General features: G+C 44.6%; 1 protein-coding gene across 7 annotated transcripts in view; it reads left to right on the top strand.

Annotated features, from left to right (window-relative positions):
• The first annotated feature begins 1,489 nt into the window (after positions 1-1,489).
• LOC110538146 (voltage-dependent L-type calcium channel subunit beta-1) overlaps positions 1,490-20,925 on the top strand; it is a 38,120-nt gene continuing 18,684 nt past the window's right edge. For 3 of the 7 annotated variants that reach the window (XM_036938210.1, XM_036938208.1, XM_036938211.1), the window contains exons 1-2: positions 1,490-1,770; positions 5,199-5,285. In XM_036938210.1, the coding sequence (XP_036794105.1) occupies positions 1,681-1,770; positions 5,199-5,285 (177 nt within the window). In that variant the 5' untranslated portion in view covers positions 1,490-1,680. Of the gene's footprint in view, positions 1,771-5,198; positions 5,286-10,427; positions 10,594-14,445; positions 14,622-20,925 lie in introns of those variants that run through there. The other 4 variants (XM_036938207.1, XM_036938206.1, XM_021624774.2 and 1 more) reach the window with 3 other exon arrangements.

Raw genomic sequence — 20,925 nt, 5'->3', positions numbered from 1 at the left:
GTATCTGGTGTGGCCACCAGCATTAAGTACTGCAGTGCATCTCCTCCTCATGGACTGCGTCAGATTTGCCCGTTCTTGCTGTTAGATGTTACCCCACTCTTCCACCAAGGCACCTGCAAGTTCCCGGACATTTCTGGGGGAATGGACCTAGCCCTCACCCTCTGATACAACAGGCCCCAGACGTGCTCAATGGGATTGAGATCCGGGCTCTTTGCTGGCCATGAAGGAACACTGAAATTCCTGTCTTGCAGGGAATCACGCACAGAACGAGCAATATGGCTGGTGGCATTGTCATGCTGGAGGGTCATGTCAGGATGAGCCTGCAAGAAGGGTACCACATGAGGGAGGAGGATGTCTTCCCTGTAACGCACAGCGTTGAGATTGCCTGCAATGACAACAAGCTCAGTCCAATGATGCTGTGACACACCGCCCCAGACCATGACGGACCCTCTGCCTCCAAATCGATCCCACTCCAGAGTACAGGCTTCTGTGTAACGCTCATTCCATCGACGATGAACACGAATCCGACCATCACCCCTGATGAGACAAAACCGTGATTCGTCAGTGAAGAGCACTTTTTGCCAGTCCTGTCTGTCTGTCCAGCGACGGTGGGTATGTGCCCATTGACAATGTTGTTGCCGGTGATGTCTGGTGAGGACCTGCCGTACAACAGGCCTACAAGCCCTCAGTCCAACCTCTCTCAGCCTATTGCGGACAGTCTGAGCACTTATGGAAAGATTGTGCATTCCTGGTGTAACTCGGGCAGTTGTTGTTGCCATCCTGTACCTGTCCCGCAGGTGTGATGTTCGGATGTACCGATCCTGTGCAGGTGTTGATACATGTGGTCTGCCATTGCGAGGACGATCAGCTGTCCGTCCTGTCTCCCTGTAGTTTTGATGTCTTCACTACTTTTCTACAATGTGGAAAAAAGTAAAAATGAAGAAAAACCCTGGAATGAGTAGGTGTGTCCAAAGTTTGACTGGTACTGTATTTATGACCATTATAACAATGTAGTGCTCATATGGGGGAAATAAAATGCAATGTACCTTTGTTTTTCGTGTCTCATGATTTTAATGTAATGAATATTGACTTATCTGTATAACATTGGAATCAATGTACCGTATAATTATCATCTTCAGGACTATATTGATGCTTTTCATGTTTCTCTGATCGCATTGAGATGAAGTGAGCGATGTGATAGATGTATATAAGAAAAAACAGTAAGCCAACAGGCTACATATCCTCACTGATGTACCACTGCTGACAAGTGCCTACAGTGCTACTTGAAAAGAGGTGAGCATCTAAAAATGTGGATATAATCTGTGGTTAGACCAGGTTGCAACCTAGTCTAATTGCCTTACCCATTTCCCAATCACAAGACATCCCTTCCGTGTTGGTCTCTCGTTGATTAATCAGTGATGAGGGTGGGGCCTGGTCAATGGGGCGTGGACCTATTCGGTTCGCAGCTGGAATCTCGAGTGGAGCGCCCCGTCCGTATTGTCTGAGTGAAGAAACAGAGGGTGGTGGGCTAGGATAGACTGTAGACGACGCCGCTATTGCTATTGTACTTCGCTTGGGAAGCACCCTCGGGGAAACAACGGCAAGTAATTCGTTGACAATGACAATAGCGATATCATCATAAATATAGGAATTAGAAAATAGGATTGAAAAAGTAAATCAATGGTACAGAAAAGTAGTATGTCCAGGACGCCTTCGACCTCAACCCAGGAGATCCAAATGGACATGTTTGATCAACATCCACACGCACAGGTAAGCAGTATAGGCTACCCGGGTAATCCCACCGTAGGTTTGATGGAGCCAGTCCGCCTGTTGCTGAAGCTTTTTGTTTAGACATTTTGACAGTCCACAGTTTGACTTGTCATAACAGGGACTATACAAGCAAGGAAGCAGGTGAACGAACCAGCTGCGAATAAGATTTAATGGAGTAGGTTATAATTCCCTGACACGTTTTTGTTGCTATGTGAACTTATCAGTAGGCCTAATAACCAGGGTAATAACAAAGTAATGCATGTATTCTTCATCTATAGTAAAAGCATTGGTTTGGTCACAGTGGGCCATTAATATGGTAACTGTGGCTGCTGTGTGTCTCTTCTTCCGTTTCTCATTACCATCTGCAGCTGTTCCACTTTCAAATAGAACCACAGGAATTATAGACTATGACATTTTTAATTTTTTTATATATATTTTTTTACAATTTACGTGTTGTAAAAGTGTGTGTTATTTATGACATGACAATTACTATTTTTGGTTTGACCATTTGATGGTCAATAATTACACAAAGCATCCTATTATTGTAGGCTAATGCTCAATGATGATTGAACTAACTCTGTTAGCGCTTTTATAGCGCTAGATGGATGAAGTCCACAAGTGATGCAAGCCACGCCCACGTATTAATGGACTGTGTGGAGAGTGGACACGATTTTCTCGCTCATCCGTTTTGCCTTCATGCAGGAGTAAGGACACCAAACTCTGTTTAATGGCTTTATAGCCTACTCATAGCTATTGCATTGTTATTTCTTTGCTGCCAGGAACTGTCATGGACTCAAGGTGTTGCTGATTAATGATGAGGATCACGAACATCCTTTTTCCAGAAATGAGAGGGGATGAATGCCATACACACTGGCAGACAGACACATTTAATGGAATAAGATCGCACATAATTATCATATCATGTGTTATAATGCTCTCCCTTAGAGCCATGCCTTTTCTGCCCTCCAAAAAAAACTGCATATTGGCTTTGATAATTGCTATATCTGTGCTCATGCAATGTTTTCTTACACAACACTTGTTATTTTAGAACTCTAAATGTTCAGAATGTAACTTTTTCTGTAGCTATAAATGGCATTCGGGAAGATACAGTATATGTTAAAACTGGCTACGTGGGCATGATTGGTCATAAAATGGGGGGGGGGGGGGGGGGGGGGGGGGGGGGGGGGGGGGATGAGAATGACCAGAACAAACCCGCCCACGCTAAGCTCCATCGTTGTCTCTCCACGGAAACCGCGACATCACAGAAAAACAACACGTGCTGTATACAACCCAACACCTCAAGCCATGCCAAGTATGCTTCCTGCACGCCTCACTCTCCCACTCTTTCTCTCTCCATCTCTCTCTCCCTTCCCCATCATTATTTCTCTCTCTCTCTCGCTCTCTCTCTCTGTGACTGTTTTTAGATGTCAGATTTCTATCCCTTGCGTGTTAGTGCTGTGCTGAGAGACAGATGGACCCCCTTCTTGTGTAATGTGGTGGGGAAGGGTTTGTGTGTGGCACTCGGATCAATTAGATATAAAGTTCACACAGACCTGCGGCGGGTCACGCTGGCATATTTATAACTCAGCTGTGGAGAGACGACCGGGGGACCACACTTGTAGACTACGTCCCAAATGGCACCACATTCCCTACATAGCGTACTTATTTTTGACTGAAGCCCTGTGGGTCCTGGTCAAAAGCAGTGCACTATATAGAAAAAAATGGTTCCATTTGTGACCGTACTAGTAATATCCTGGAGGAAAGGCCCCCCAGCAACACTGAATGGCAACAACCAACCCCAACAGAGATGGAAATATATGAGCAGGCGCCGGAGAATGCTGAACTGATCTAAATCAAGCCTGGATACAATAGCTCAGATTATAGATTGTGTTTGTTCTTCTGCATGCAGCACCAGCGGAGGAGTGCTGTTGCTGTATGTTTGCCTAGAGAATGTTTGACTGTGCTCGGTTAATGCTGGAAGATGGAGACACACCACGGGCTTGTCCTCCCATCCCTCCCCAGTTTACAGTTCCTGTCTAACAGAGCAGCGCTCGCGTCGCACCCCCCTCTAATTAGTCACTTAGCCCTGGAGGTTGGTTACCGACAGGAAACCTCCCCTCCCTACTTCCCCTCTATGGCATTTCCCTGCCCTTTACTGTAGCCAGCCTCTCCCCATGGCCAGCTCAATACCCCCCCCCCCCCCCCCCCCCCCCCCTCATTTCCTACAACTCACCTGTCAAGGATGCAGAGATCGTGTTGCGCTTTCTCTTTTCTTCATCCTCTGAATATGATCTATAGTGTGTAGACCACAGAGGATGCTGCCCATGTCCGGGCCAGCATTGTTGCGGCTGTTGAGGGCACATTTGTTTAAAAGTTGTCAGCACAGACAGAGACATACCTCAGGGCACTATGGTGCCCCGGCTCAGTGATGATGAGAGATGGGAGGGGAGCTGGACTACAGCTGGACCTACAGCTTGACTCAAACTCTCTGACAGCTGGTCCACACTGAGGAGTATTCTGATTAGACCTGTTGTAAAGTGTACTGCTCTGATAAATTTGGTCATAGCTGTGGGTGCAGGTGTGTGCGTGCGTGTATGAAGGTGGCGTTGGTTGGGTTGCTGGGAGCAGGTGTGTGGCGGCAAACTGTACAGTTTGTGAGCATGATTTTGTGAAAGAGAACATGGCTCTGAGAGGTTATTGATTGTAGGAATATGTCCCATGTGGGTGTCTACCTTTTGAACACTGCACGTATTCATGCATACAGTACATGTGTGAGTGTATTGTATGTTCCTATGTACTATTCTTGTGGCCTCCGCTCAGGCAGCGGTCCCTGTCCATCTGTGCACACAGGAGCGGCACAACCCACTAGTCTGATCCATCAGGCTTCCTGATTGCCAACAAATGCAATTATCCGGCACTGCGTATCCATGGTGACGTGGCCAGGGTGGGCTCTAATGCAGTGGAGGGCCCTGCACATGCCAGATAGGCCATTTGCCAGGGATCAGCCAATCACATTACAGGGTCCCAACCTACATGAATAATGACAAGTAATGGAGGTAGAACATGAAGCTGAGCTAAGATGGTGGAGTACACTGGTGCTGGGAGAGGATCAGGACACATTGTCTCCTTTTAACTCCCATCTCTGGCAGCGCTCCATCTGTTCTGGTCATTGTCTTCTACGTTCCTGAAGCTCTCCTGATCATAGAGTTCCAGTATCATAAACAATTGAATTTTGTGGACTTAAAAGTCTTGAGATGAATTTACCACTAGAACAAAGCTGGGAGGTTTCGTAATGTTTCCTCAACAGAAAATATGTTTGTGAACAAAACTTTGTTCAAGTGTACTTTTTTATTAAGACTTGCTTTGTGAAGCTTCTTCTAATGTCTCTTTTTTTCGGTTTCTTGTCTCCTTGTCTCCCTTCCTTCTAGGGAAAGTATTCCAAACGGAAGAGCCGCTTCAAGCGCTCCGATGGAAGCACTTCCTCTGACACCACCTCCAACAGCTTTGTCCGGCAGGTAAGACCCCCTATTCGCCTTATGCTGTACCTATACTGTACCGTATACTAGACTGCCTGATTCCTCTGGTGATTAGTTCAAGAGATTCATAGGTGAGAATAGCCCGATTGGATCAGTATGGATGTTGCTGCAGCGCTGTTAGCGCCTTCTCATATAAGTAACCCAAACACATTCACATGGTCACTCGCACACAGCCGTCAAAGCTCTCTGCAGTTTTACTTACATTACACGTTGTTATACTCTTTCTCCTCCCACTTTCCTTTCCTTCTCTTCTTTCTCATCTGTGCAATAGGTCAAGGAAAAAAGAAATAAGACAGCTATCTCAGTCACCCCTCATTTATGTTGCTCTCATAAACACAATTGATGCCTCTGCTGTCCTCCCCAGTGGACGCCCCCACCTACTCAGGACTCAATGTTTTTCACTATGAATCAACAATAAACTGGTCAGATCGATGCAGCTTGGATAAGAACAAGACTGAGAGTGAGAGAGTGCCTATTAGGGACTGCAGGAGATAGATCCCACCAGTCCTGATTTGTCATGTCCTGGTTCCAGGTCCTCGTGTAGGGCTCAGACCCTCCCCAGCACGCCCTCCCCAGGTTCCCCGTGGTTCATTGATCAACACTGTCAGGGTGAGCCCATGGGAGCCTACTATTCTCCAGCAGGAGAGACAGGCTTTAGGAAATATGTTTCCATGGGGGAAACGCACCACACAGAGATACTTCCTTTCCGGGAGGTCTGGAGAGAGGGGAAGGTGTTTAAGGTGACACACGTGTCATCTCCATTACAGCTCATCATGCGGACGTGACATTTTATTAAAGCGGCCCTGTGTCATGCCACCATGTGTCCCCTTTCCCTCCCCGACCTCTTCATTTGAGGTAGGGGACGTTTTGCCCCTGCCTGACGACATTAACCTGCTCGCTATGGGTGTCACACAAAAAAACTCCCCTCTCTTGGCAGTGAACACAGGGAGTGTAGCCTTCCTGTGGATTCTAAAGGTTAGCTAACTTCATCCTCTGTGGCACCCCTCCCTCCCCTACTCACTGGCACATCTCCTCATTAACTCTCTGTAAGTCTGCTCTGAGCCGGACATGCACGGTAGCAGGCGCCATTAAAGTGTGTGTCCCAAATGGATACCAACCTGAATACAACCTCAATTTGCAGTAAATCCTTCATTTACATGTCATAATGCACTATGTAGGCAGGCTGTGTTATGTCTATGTATGCAGCTAGCTGCACTGTATATGTTTGCCCCCTCTTGCGCAACTGCGAGCTGAACACTCTTTCCAAGCTTTAAGTCTCTCACACACACACATACTGTCACACAATCAGCCAGCGGTGAAACCGGTACACTGGTCTGGTTTCCATGGCAACCGGAACACCGAATCTCCCCTCTGTGTGCAGGCGCAGTGGGATGGAGAGGAGGAGATGATGTTTAGATGGATTAGTGTGTGTGTGTACACAAGAATAGAGTACTTTAGATACACAGGGAGTGGCAGGCATGTAGTAATGAGCACCATTACTAGCTGTGATTGTAACCTGGGAAAGAAGAGGCAATATGGATGTGAAAGACACAAGATGTAGATCAGATGCACCTCTTGTGACCTCCTTGCCTCTTTGGAATTGTTCATTGCTGTTTCAATGTCTGGGCTGACTGAAGATGATTTGAGGATTCAATTCTACATCTCTCTATTTATCTATCAATCTCTTTGTCTATTTCTCTTCTCTCACACACACACATTCAGATGGGTTTTTGTGATCAATACAGTTGACTGTCCGGCAATGCCCTCCAGCTATTCTACCATAAAGACATGAGATGAGCTGACCCCCTTCACAGTCAGTGAAGGACCATAATCAACCTGGCATCCCCGGGGGCTCATTCGCCGGGGTTCAGTTTCTTTCTTTTGCCATTCCATTTAGAGCAACTGTGTCAGTCCAACGCTATTAGGTCATGATTAATCATTATTTTTGATGGCACCAGGGTCAGGTCAATTGGCTGTTTCACAATAGAGGGGGCGACTTGTGTTACGTAAAAGAAAGCTGCTCCAAGCTCAGGACAAATAAATGAAATGCTACGACCGCAATGTTCACAGGATGAAGCCTATCTTAATAATACACCCTGAAATCACCTCTTCTCATTTGAGTGAGGAGAATTTGATAAACCGATAGTTACAATTTCCTCCGTCTGAGTGGCAGTTAGTCATTTTTCCTCATTTCTTTTTCGCCCTCATATTTTCTCAGCTGTGTGGGAGAGAAATCCTGCGATGGTGTATGTTCCCTTTCCATTGGAAAGGAAAATGTAATCAGTCCTTCTGTCAGTGCAGCCTGGCAGTAGGCTGCTTCTCTTTGAGGCGAGGGAACCTAACAGTAGTCTGAGTGGCTGACACTTGGGAGTGGCTCTGAGAATACTAGCCTGCCTGCCTCTCTCTGGCAATCTGTTCCTCATGCTGTGGACCTGGCTGGCTGGCTGCCTGTTCATCACCAGTCAGTCAACCACTCCTGTTGTCGCTATGGCGAGGCACCTGTCACAGTGTCAGAGGTTGCCCTCTGCTGGTGGAATAGAGAGACACCAGACACCCTGCTCTCCTTAGCTTAGGCCTAGATTCAATCAGATCAAGCGTTAACCGGTGACAGCCGACACCCACATAGCTGATGTACACTGGCGTAGCACTCACCCCCACTCACCCCCACCCCCCCACAATTAAACCCCATCAACACACTTTTTTTTCTCATTGCAAAATGTATAGAATAGCAGGAAATTTGCTCAGGGATTCTTGAAGGTTGGGACTGTCCTTGTCTAGCAGGGAAACATTTTATTTTATAGTTTAAAACAATTATTTTGTTGCATTATTTGTGCTTAAAATGTACATTTTAATTTTGTAATTTTCAAACTACTTTCAATATTCATTTCCATGTCTGCCCTATGCCTGGAAATGCAAAGGATCCCAATTTCATAATACAAATTTCAATAATGGATATTAAACAAAGAAGTATCTTTCTTGTGACTATAAAGAATATATATTTTAAATTGTTATTCCTAAAAGATGTGTTCGGAGATTTGCCAACAGCGTCAGATTTGTCTAAAATCCTTATTCATGTCCTCATTACATATAGGGCAATGCATGGTCTGGAAAGTTCTCTACTTTTGATAGATTTAAACAGACAATATGGGAATCACCATGGTCACAACCATAAACTGTCAACGCCATCTGGAGTATGAATGTTTGTTCAAATATGTTACATCTAATTAGCTTTTAGTCATAAAGCAACTGAGGAAAAAAACAAATTGCTGCGGTCTAAACCACTTGAAGACGAAAAATGCCATTTTTGTTAACTCCGTGAAACATCAATTCTATCAGAGTGCTGAAAGATCTGATGGAATGGTCGTTTTTTATTGGGGATTTGCAAATGAATGATTTTCCATATTTTAGACGTTTGTATTGCACTTTTGTTTTTAGAGACAAAAATATGTCTGCCTTGAGAAGTTGTCAACTCCGTCAGTGGCTTGCCAGCTATGTCTCAACCTATATCTTAACCCCTTAAGATGAAAATGTCATCACCGTTTTGCATCATATGCTTAAACAGTCAAAGTATTTGCCGCGCAAGGCCTAAGGGTTTGCTTTATACATTTTGGTTTATGTTCTACGTCTATAGAAAAACATGCCAAAATGCTAAAGAAATTAGCCCTGCAGCATTTAATAGTGCTATTAAACTTGGATTACATATTTGAATAATCTAACATTAGCTTTAGAATTGCTTGGACCTTGCGTGGGGGCCCCGCTAAATTGTGCTACGCCACTGCTGATGTTTTTGGCGGTGTCATAGGTGGAACCCCGTCAAATCGATGAGCAGCTGCTCTTGTGATCATTGTTACAAAGCCACATCCGTTCAAAAAAACAAGAAAGTGTAGGATATATAGAAATCATTAAACAAAATAATGAGGATTTCTATCAGCCTAATCGAGGTGTAGATTACATCTCACATTCCAGTGTTCGAACTTGTAAACAAGCTGCATGGGATTTCGCTTAGTGTGACTCCGTGCAGCCAATGGCAATGTCCGCTTTAGGTACAGTATAATGCGAGGAGCCACTTGTGGGTTGGACAGCTCTAACGCAGTTCCACCTCCGACACGTCAAAACATCAGCTATGCGGATGTTGACTGAAGCAGATATGATTGAATTGGGCACCTTAGTTTAACAGGCTGGAGCCATTTTAACTGACTGACTGCTGCCTGGCTGGCTGCCTCACTGGGCCAAAGAGTTCAAGTTCAATTAATCTTCACTAATCTGCCGACTCGTCTTGACTTATTTGCTGACTACTTGAAATTATCTAAGTTTGCGTACCTGCTTTCAGGTTGATGAAGTATGATCATTACATAAGGAAGTATGATCTGAAGAAGGGACATGTTCATGATAGTAGAAGCTGAAATAATCCATAACACTTTAGAACAGAAAGCTAGTAGGTATTGTATCTAGTTTGTGTAGCTGGAACAGGTATGCCAACTGTTGCCTGAACTTAATCAATGAGTGTGTGGCCTTGAAATGTGTCAGTTTTATTTCCCTTGTCTTTAGGGGACACTCACCTCCTATGTGCTGACTGGTTCCAAGTGTGCTGTCATATTATTGCGCACTGGATGTCCTTGTTGCTGCCACTGATACACTGTTCACCCCCCCAATCTAGTCACTTCCTCCCCTCTGACCCCATATTATCCCCTTGTTTGATGTCCTGTTCTGGGTATAGAGAGAGGGAGAGGGCAGGATAGAGGACAGTTTTTTTTCTTCTTTTCTCCCCCCCCTCTGCCCCAGCCTCTCTCCCATGTCAGTGGGGGCATTGAATGACTGACGGCTGCATACCAAGCCTCCTTCTGGGGCTCGCTGTGTTGCGTTCACGGTCCTGTTTCTGTCCTGCCAGGGCTAAATATAATTCCCCAGTTTGCAAATGTAGCACAAGTCCTGCAACCTGACCCCCCCCAGCTCCCTCACTCCCCTCTCCTTTCCTCATACACAAGGTTCAGGTTCTTGGAGGTGGGGGGGGTGTGTTAGGAGGGTTAGGAGAGCACTCTCCTATTTTCACACATACAGTACTCTCTCTCTGGCTCTCTCTCTCTTTCAGACACACACACACACATACTTTTGGACTTACACACTTGCCGGCACGGTCTCTCTCTCTCTCTCTCTCTCTCTCTCTCTCTCTCTCTCACACACGCACACTGCTGGTCGTTGGTGTGGACTGTGGCTTTGCCCCTCTGGTTTGCCGTGGTGTGGCAAGCGCGGTATGGAGCAGACCGACAGGTATCGCAGGCCCGGCATGGTAAGACAGACCTGGCTAAACCTAAACGCATTACACTTTTGGTGAGTCTGTTTTGGCACCTGTTCCGGGAAGGGCGCCTTGCTGTACTGTAGGAGTGTGTGTTTTGGAGTATGTCTGTGAGACTATGTGGGCGTGTGTGTCAGAGAGGGTAGAAATTTAGGTTGGTGGACAGGACACATTAACTTAGAAAAAAGTTTTTGATGCGCCATTTCCTGGTCTCTCTCATTCTCGCTCTCTTTGATCCTCTTCTTTCGCTTGTGTTCTGTGATTCCATTTTGGGCTGGGCCACAGCTGCAGGGAGGACGCTGGGTTTTTAATTAGACTTCCAGTCCCCCTGGTAGACTGCCTGCCTGCTGAGGGACCCGCCAGCCTCACTGTCCCAGACCCTAGCCCCTACAGCCATTTTATGAGGCTTCTTTCTTTCTCTCTATCTCTGTCCTGTCCCAGCTGGTCTCAGCCTGGATCCCCAGAGACGCAGATCACATCGTGCCTAACGTCAGTGTTTCCTAACAAAGTGTGTCCATGAGAATGCAATGGTTTTGACCTCCACAAGTTTCAGACCGAGTGCTACATTTATGTTGCTGATTTCTTGATAGGTGGACCCCTAGTAGGGTATTTTTAGTGCTTTTTATTGTTACAGTTCCTAGGCGTATTGTCATTGTTTTGGTTGTTGTTTTGGTTTCAGAGTACCTTTTTTAAAAAAATGCTGTAGGTCTCAACAGTATAATTAGACTTGCCTAGTACTACTATCTGCTATTAGCTTATCCTTTTTCAAAAAGTTATTGTTGATGTTACTTCATCAGTGCCCACTTTGATCTGAATCACACCTCTCTGTGTATTTGCGGTGAGGTCTGTACATGACCCACTTCTTTTTGTTTTTGTCTCTCTCCGCAGTGCAGGGCCTTTTTTAGATAGCATTTCACAAAGACACGGTTGTCCGTCGTCCAGCCCGTTGTCATGACAACGGCAGGCATCGTGTGCCAAGCACATGGCCATTTAGACATTGGGAAGCGCCACTGGCCATCGCGAGACACGGAACGTCTCTAACGCTCCTCTCTTAGTACACTGGTAGCTACCAACCTGGCATTCTGCTTCTCAATACCTGTTGCTTTTTTAATCCTCTGGGAGAGTGTTGCTTTTTGTTGTTGTTTGTTGTTCTTCAGTTCCACCGCTGACTGGTGTTGTACCTACTGTTTATGCCAGTGCTGCTGTTGTGGGATGTGAAAACCTCCTGTAGAATAGGGATTGAGCCTGGGCTGATCATTCTGTCCCGTCTCCCTCTCTGCTGGCAGTCTGAGTGTGTGTTTGCCCTGTCTCTGACTGTGTTTACAGCTGGGCAGACTGTTTGCTTCGATCACACAGAGGGCTTGGAGGGAGGGCTTGGAGGGAGTGCTTGGAGGGAGGGCTGGGGCAGAAATACAGCCTAGAGGAGTAGCGAGAGATTGTGATCTTGTCAGGATTAGAATGTCATAATTAATCATACCAGTGGTTTGGACCATTATTGTATTTCACTTCGGTATCTTTTCTTGCCATCGTTTCGATCTTATTTCACTCTGCCACACACACCGCCTTCTCACTTTGAATCGTAGTCTGTTTTTATCTGTACATCTTTATATCATCATGAAGGCGAGGTATATGACTTTACAATACGTATTCTATGTTTTCAGACAGTCACAAAGGAGGACACTAGATAGATGCATATAATATTCACCCACACATACTGGATACAGTGACACGTGTTGTTTTGGCTCTCTTCTCCAGCACTTTGGATTTGAGATGATACAATGAGGTTATGAAGTGCTGACTGTCAGCTTTAATTTGAGGGTATTTTCATCAATACAGTCGGGTGAACCGTTGAGAAATTACTTCACTTTTTGTCCCCCATTTTAGGGGACCAAAAGTATTGGAACAAATTCATTTATATGTGTATTAAAGTAGTCAAGTTTAGTATTTGGTCCCATATTCCTAGCATGAAATGATTACATCAAGCTTGTGACTCTACTAATTTGTTAGATGCATTTCCTGTTTGTTTTGGCTGTGTTTCAGATGACTTTGTGCCCGCTAGAAACAAATGGTAAATGTATTGTCACTTTTATTGAAAATAAGAAATGAATATGTTTTCGAACACACTTCTACATTAATGTGGATGCTACCCTGATTTACGGATAATCCTGAATGAATCGTGACTAATTTGGAGTGAGAAAGTTCCATATCATGCGTCTGTAACTTATGTGGCAGGTATACTAGCGGTTAGTGTTGGGACAGTAACCGAAAGGTTGCTTGTTCGAATCCCCGAGCCGGCATGGTGGAAAAATGTGCCGAATATCATGCGTCTGTAACTTATGCTGTAGCCTGTAGATGCATTCTCTCTCCTCCATCATGCCATCACGTATTGGAACAGTAAGGGCTTCATTGCATCAGAAGAGGCAACATCATTAACATAATTTCTCCCCTCAAGGCAACGCTTCTCACCCCTCATTATTCAATGCTCTTGTCTTTCACACTCCCACTCTTTTCCCTCAGTTTTTAACTGAAAGCATTTCTTACTGTAAATTGTATTTAATGGATAAGGATATATGTGTGTGTGTGTGTGTGTGTGTGTGTGTGTGTGTGTGAATATTTGCCAAGAAAATCTAGTTTGTGAAACCTTCTGCCATGGCTCAGCTTTGAAGTGATTACCCATATCCTCGTCCTCCTTCTCTCCTCCACCGCGACTCTACCTCTTCCTCCTCCTCCTCCCCTCTGGGGTGGCAGGTAGTCTGGCGGTTAGAGTGTTGGGACAGTAACCAAAAGGTTGCTTGTTTGAATCCCTGTGCCGGCAAGGTGGAAAAATCTGCCATTCTTCCCTTGAGCAAGGCAGGTAACCCCCACAACAGCTCCTCCTCGGGCACCAATGATGTGGACATCATGTCTAATAAATAAATGTATTTGGTGCCATATGTATTACTGACTATTTATTGGGAGAACATATACGAATCTTGTCTTCTAGATCTTTTCCATACGGGTATGGAGTGACATTATCAGAGATGTGCGTATTATGAAACATTCTGTCTTATTGATTTGGGTGGGACCCAGTCATCGTTATATAAGTCTATGGACCCAGCTCTATAGGCAAAGCCTTGAAGCAGGATGTTTATCAAATACAAGCTCAGCTGTAGCCATTAGTAACCAGTTGAGTGTGTTTCTGAGAGCATGTTAATCTAGCCATTTCTTCTGCCTTCACCACTTCCAAAAGTGAGCTGTCCTATTCTGATTCTCTCTCTCTCTCTCTCTACTAAGCAACTGGGCTGGTTACTATGACACTACTGGGAACTCTGGCCTGGCCAATGGGAGAGCAGCTATGGGATCAGGTGGTCTTTAGCTATTTTGAACAGGAGCTGTGAGCAACTAAATTAGTGACAGAATCCATTGACAAAGAGGGAAGGACAGTATGCAGTAAAGGAGCATGTAGAGAGGCGATGGGAGAGAAAGAGAAAGGTGGAGGAGAGAGAGGACAGTAGGAGAGAAAGCGTAAGGGGGAGGGTAAGAGTAATTAGAGGTATCCATACTGCCTGTTGATCGGTACATCACCCTGGTCTCTGCCTCACACTCCCCCTCCAGACTTTATTTGTTTAGTCAAGGATTGATTAAGTCCCTAATTGTGTCTCCCTCTCTCTTTTTCTCTCCATCGATTTCACTCCCGTCTTTCTGTCTTTCTATTCTGCGGGTTTGTTATGTGGCGTGACCAGGTTGAGTGAGTGAGTCACGCATACTGTAAACACACGAACGCGCACACACACACACACACGCAGACTCACTCATCCCTCTTGCTCCCTCTCTGCTGTTTTCACTGCATCACAGACCTGTTGCAGCAGTCAGGGAGTTGCTGTTCTGTGAGTTATTCTGAGGCAGTAAGCTATTCTCTCTTTATTCTCTCGTAGACAGACATAGTCCTCTTGGTTCCTCGTCTAGCTTAATTAACCTTTCTGTAATATTCAGCTCTCCATGTTGGGATGCACCTGTATGGGTTAGAGGATGACTCAGAGCCGGTAAGTGGCAACGGCTTTTATCATCATTATTAAACACTGCATGTCTGTGTCGGGGAGATGGGCAAGGGTGTGTGTGTTTGTGTTAACGAAACAGGAAGTAGGGATGGTCGGGTGGCTCCCCTGGAAGTGTAACTGTTGCCTTGGTTACCGGGCGTGGCATTGCTAAGCCACTGATGATTTTGATGCGACAGGTGGCTGCACTAGAATCGACGTTCTGTTTGTTATTCATTCAAACCGTATGAAGTGACACAGTAAATATCAAAGTACCGATCTCTCTCTCGCATACAGTATTTCTGTTTGTCAGCGGCAGGTTGCCCTGGTGTACATTTAGCCCTTCAAGTCCTGTCTGGTCTCTATTGCTCTGGAGCAGAGATGGAGGCTGAAGCCGCTGAAACTTCACCTCCGACCCCTGACCCTGTTTACCTTCTGGGGCATTCTGGGACTCGACCCTTCTTTTAATATCTTCTCTTCTTTTCACACGGTTCTATGCGTAGCAACAGTACCTGTAGTTGCTGTTGTAACAGCCAGAGACCAATAGGGAGTCCGAGTTTTCTGATTTTGTTATGGCACATACTTATGTGCTAATTACCAAATGCCCACGTATTTGAACTCGTATTTGAAATCATTACATATGGTGGATGTCAATTCTCACCACATTCTCACCTCTATTTTAAAACCCCACACCTAATGACTCACTCATTCTGCCTTGCACATTCAGCTGTCCGCATTCTTGTCTGCACCTCCCACGGGTGTATGCAGCAAGCGAGCAAGAGAATCTGACACCTGGAAAAACAGAACAAGTGAGATAGTTACATAAAGAGAGCACTCAAACATTTGACAAGGGAGCCAGGCTGTACTCCCAGTGCTGGGCTGTAGTGTACAGTATACCAGGCAGGGAACGCTTCGCTCTGAGCAGAGCCCCCCAAGAGAGGAGGCCAGGCCAGCGTTTTTATTGTGTGGTATGGGTGGATTAGGGTCAGCCAGAGAGGCTCAGGTTACCAGGCGTCACGGGTGGTGGAAGTGGACGAAACCATAGCCACTTCATGAGTAATTTATCAGTGCTAATATTAAATCCGGGCCTTTTTATCTCTATCTCCCTCTCTCTCGGACACGCCCACACTCAAACACATCAAAGCGCCTGATCAGATGTGATTCAGGTTTGCATATGTGTTTTGATGCATCCACTTCACACTCATATCACACCAGCCAAGTGTTATGTGCCAGACAGTAATGTGTGTATTTGATGAGTAGGCTTGAATGTAGCCAGGCAGCCAGGCAGGCAGGCAGCCAGGCAGGTTCCCTTTGTGCCTCCAGGTTATTAATAAAGGGTGAAACAAAAGAAATGCCACAGAGAGGTGGACCTGATGACAATTATAGGTGATTGTTTGGGATATTTGCCTCGAGCCATTCAAAATGAGGTAGGCACCAGGCAGTAGTACAGAACACACTACAGTACATATTATGGTCTAAACAGAGATGGACAGAACACACTACAGTACATATTATGGTTTAAACAGAGATGGACAGAACACACTACAGTACATATGATGGTTTAAACAGAGATGGACAGAACACACTACAGTACATATTATGGTTTAAACAGAGATGGACAGAACACACTACAGTACATATGATGGTTTAAACAGAGATGGACAGAACACACTACAGTACATATTATGGTTTAAACAGAGATGGACAGAACACACTACAGTACATATTATGGTTTAAACAGAGATGGACAGAACACACTACAGTACATATGATGGTTTAAACAGAGATGGACAGAACACACTACAGTACATATTATGGTCTAAACAGAGATGGACAGAACACACTACAGTACATATTATGGTTTAAACAGAGATGGACAGAACACACTACAGTACATATGATGGTTTAAACAGAGATGGACAGAACACACTACAGTACATATTATGGTCTAAACAGAGATGGACAGAACACACTACAGTACATATTATGGTTTAAACAGAGATGGACAGAACACACTACAGTACATATGATGGTTTAAACAGAGATGGACAGAACACACTACAGTACATATTATGGTTTAAACAGAGATGGACAGAACACACTACAGTACATATGATGGTTTAAACAGAGATGGACAGAACACACTACAGTACATATTATGGTCTAAACAGAGATGGACAGAACACACTACAGTACATATTATGGTCTAAACAGAGATGGACAGAACACACTACAGTACATATTATGGTTTAAACAGAGATGGACAGAACACACTACAGTACATATTATGGTTTAAACAGAGATGGACAGAACACACTACAGTACATATTATGGTCTAAACAGAGATGGACAGAACACACTACAGTACATATTATGGTTTAAACAGAGATGGACAGAACACACTACAGTACATATTATGGCCTAAACAGAGATGGACAGAACACACTACAGTACATATTATGGTCTAAACAGAGATGGACAGAACACACTACAGTACATATTATGGTTTAAACAGAGATGGACAGAACACACTACAGTACATATTATGGTTTAAACAGAGATGGACAGAACACACTACAGTACATATTATGGTCTAAACAGAGATGGACAGAACACACTACAGTACATATTATGGCCTAAACAGAGATGGACAGAACACACTACAGTACATATTATGGTCTAAACAGAGATGGACAGAACACACTACAGTACATATTATGGCCTAAACAGAGATGGACAGAACACACTACAGTACATATTATGGCCTAAACAGAGATGGACAGAACACACTACAGTACATATTATGGTTTAAACAGAGATGGACAGAACACACTACAGTACATATTATGGCCTAAACAGAGATGGACAGAACACACCACAGTACATATTATGGCCTAAACAGAGATGGACAGAACACACTACAGTACATATTATGGTCTAAACAGAGATGGACAGAACACACCACAGTACATATTATGGCCTAAACAGAGATGGACAGAACACACTACAGTACATATTATGGTCTAAACAGAGATGGACAGAACACACTACAGTACATATTATGGTCTAAACAGAGATGGAGCAAAGCATAGTGAGATGGGAAAAGCCAGGCAGTGGAAAATAACATGTTGAGAGAAGGGACAGAGTGAAGGAGAGAGAAAGCAGAGGGAGAGAGATCCCAGGGGAGGAAAAAAACGGATTATCACGTTGGGCACAAGGCCTTGATTGTGTTATACCACAGAGATGAAACGGTATGAAAATTTCATATCAGGATTATAGTGACCAAAGTGATCACGGTTATCAGTATTATCGCGGTTTTGTTAAAATGTGCTGGGAATGTTCAAAAAGTAATGATACACTGAAATCGTTTTATATTGAAAACCAACAAAAAAAAATAAAAAATAGCAGCACTGCACTTTTTGTGTGTAAAAATGTTAAAATAATAACATTAGCATTAAAGATGGCACCATGTGGCCATGAGAGTTTAACGTTTCCCCAGTGCAGGTTTAAATGAACACAACCTTAAGTAAGCAAATCAAATAAACAAACAAACAAATAAAATGAGCAGCACTCACTTTGTAGTGAGGCACGGCAACCTCCATCAGCCTCAGAAAGCCAGGCCTCTCAATTTGAAATGGCATCATGTCCTTTGCAATGTGTAATATGAAAGGCCTGCAGTGAGGTCTTGAGCATTTTTTTGATGTGGGTGCATGAGCCTGCCTTTTCAAATGCTCGAGTGTCTGTGTCACAACTGTAGATGAGGGACCAGTAGCATCACTGGGTTTGCCTGCTGCACGCCTGTAAACGAGGGAATGGCAAATGTATTTATTATTATTATTGGTGTCGTATTATAATTATTCACTTACACACACACACAGTCAATCTTCTGTGTTGCATTTGAGTGTATGCGATGACCCCATGCACTATTGACATAAATACAAATGAATCTTCAGAAGACCGTTATAGTAATTGCAATGAGCCCAACAATTGACCTAAATACAGAAGTCTTCTATAGGATTCTATAGTGTTTCTGCTGTTGGAACACTTTTACAACCCAAGTCGACGTCTGCCGGATTTTTAAATTAACAAAATATGTTGATTGGGTGACTAAACTCAGCAAAGAAATAAAAGTCCTCTCACTGTCAACTGCGTTTATTTTCAGCAAACTTAACATGTGTAAATATTTGTATGAACATAACAAGATTCAACAACTGAGAGACAAAATGAACAAGTTCCACAGATATGTGACTAACAGAAATGGAATAATGTGTCCCTGAACAAAGGGGGGTCAAAATCAAAGTAACAGTCAGTATCTGGTGTGGCCACCAGCTGCATTAAGTACTACAGTGCATTTCCTCCTCATGGACTGCACCAGATTTGCCAGTTCTTGCTGTTAGATGTTACCCCACTCTTCCACCAAGGCACCTGCAAGTTCCTGGACATTTCTGGCGGGAATGGACCTAGCCCTCACCCTCTGATCCAACAGGCCCCAGACTTGCTCAATAGGATTGAGATCCGGGCTCTTCGCTGGCCATGGCAGAAGACTGACATTCCTATCTTGCAGGCAATCACGCACAGAACGAGCAGTATGGCTGGTGGCATTGTCATGCTGGAGGGTCATGTCAGGATGAGCCTGCAGGAAGGGTACCACATGAGGGAGGAGGATGTCATCCCTGTAAAGCACAGCGTTGAGATTGCCTGCAATGACAACAAGCTGAGTCCGGTGATGCTGTGACACACCGCCCCAGACCAAGACCGACACTCCACCTCCAAATCGATCCCGCTCCAGAGTACAGGCCTCTGTGCTCATTCCTTCGACGATAAACGCCAATCCGACCATCACCCCTGGTGAGACAAAAACACGGCTCGTCAGTGAAGAGCACTTTTTTCCAGTTCTGTCAGATCCAGCGACGGTGGGTTTGTGCCCATAGGTGACGTTGTTACCGGTGATGTCTGGTGAGCACCTGCCTTACAACAGGCCTACAAGCCCTCAGTCCAGCCTCTCTCAGCCTATTGCGGACAGTCTATGCACTGATGGAGGGATTGTGCGTTCCTAGTGTAACTCAGGCAGTTGTTGCCATCATGTACCTGTCCCGCAGGTGTGATGTTCAGATGTACCGATCCTGTGCAGGTGTTGTTACACGTGGTCTGCTATTGCGAGGATGATCAGCTGTCCCTCCTGTCTCCCTGTAGGGCTGTCTTAGGCATCTTACAGTACGGACATTGTCATTTATTGCCCTGGCTGCATCTGCAGTCCTCATGTCTCCTTGCAGCATGCCTAAGGCACGTTCACAAAGGTGAGCAGGGACCCTGGGCATCTTTCTTTTGGTGTTTTTCTGTAGAAAGGCCTCTTTAGTGTCCTAAGTTTTCATAACTGTGACCTTATTGGCTACCGTCTGTAAGCTGTTAGTGTCTTAACGACCGTTCCACAGGTGCATGTTCATTAATTGTTTATGGTTCATTGAACAAGCATGGGAAACAGTGTTTAAACCCTATACAATGAAGATCTGTGAAGTTATTTGGATTTTTACGAATTATCTTTGGAAGACAGGGTCCTGAAAAAGGGACGTTTTTTTGTTGTTGCTGAGTTTACATAACGTGTTATCGTGTGCAATGGGCAAATAGTCGCATGCAACGCATGCAGATGAACAATGTGTTGTGTTTTTACAAGAGTATGTAACACTGAAAGCTTCAGTTTACATTATAGACAAGCTATTTGCAAGTGAGACAGACAAACCATTACATTTTCCCCCATTCCGAAGTCCCCACATCATGCATTGAGCTAAAAGTGAATTTACCTTGCATTCGCTATAAAGTAGTGGGTGGTGGCCACAAAGATGACTCGAGATTTGAAGTGTTGCCCCCTTTCGGAGCGTTTTTTGTTGTTGTTGCATGTTCTGCAGACAGGGTGGACCATCTTTGATTTAAGTTTTCCTCAGCACTCTTGTAAAACCCAAAATACGACCACACTTCAGATTTGGTCCTCTTAGAAGGCTGAAAAATCTCCCGAGCGCCGTCACTGCCTTCTGCCATGTTTTCACACAAAACAAAATCCACGTTGCATGCTGCGCCTGCGTCAGACGGTTGCTAACTTTGGTTGATGCTGGACAGTATTTACCTTGAGTTTTTCAAACTGTGGCAATGAAACACGGTTTGAATGATAATTAAAATTTTAAATGGTATACTAATAGTCGGGAATTTTACCTTGGTTTGTCATGAAACCGGTAACTGTTTCATCCCTAATTCCACACACACCTCTACAGTCAACTCATTTCTCTCCCCCATGTCTGTCTGTTGGTGTTTGTTATGGGGA

Source organism: Oncorhynchus mykiss, chromosome 12 (assembly GCF_013265735.2).
Source record: "Oncorhynchus mykiss isolate Arlee chromosome 12, USDA_OmykA_1.1, whole genome shotgun sequence".
NCBI lineage: Eukaryota > Metazoa > Chordata > Actinopteri > Salmoniformes > Salmonidae > Oncorhynchus > Oncorhynchus mykiss.
Note: the sequence above shows the minus strand (reverse complement) of the source record. Positions and strands in the feature narration are given on the sequence as shown.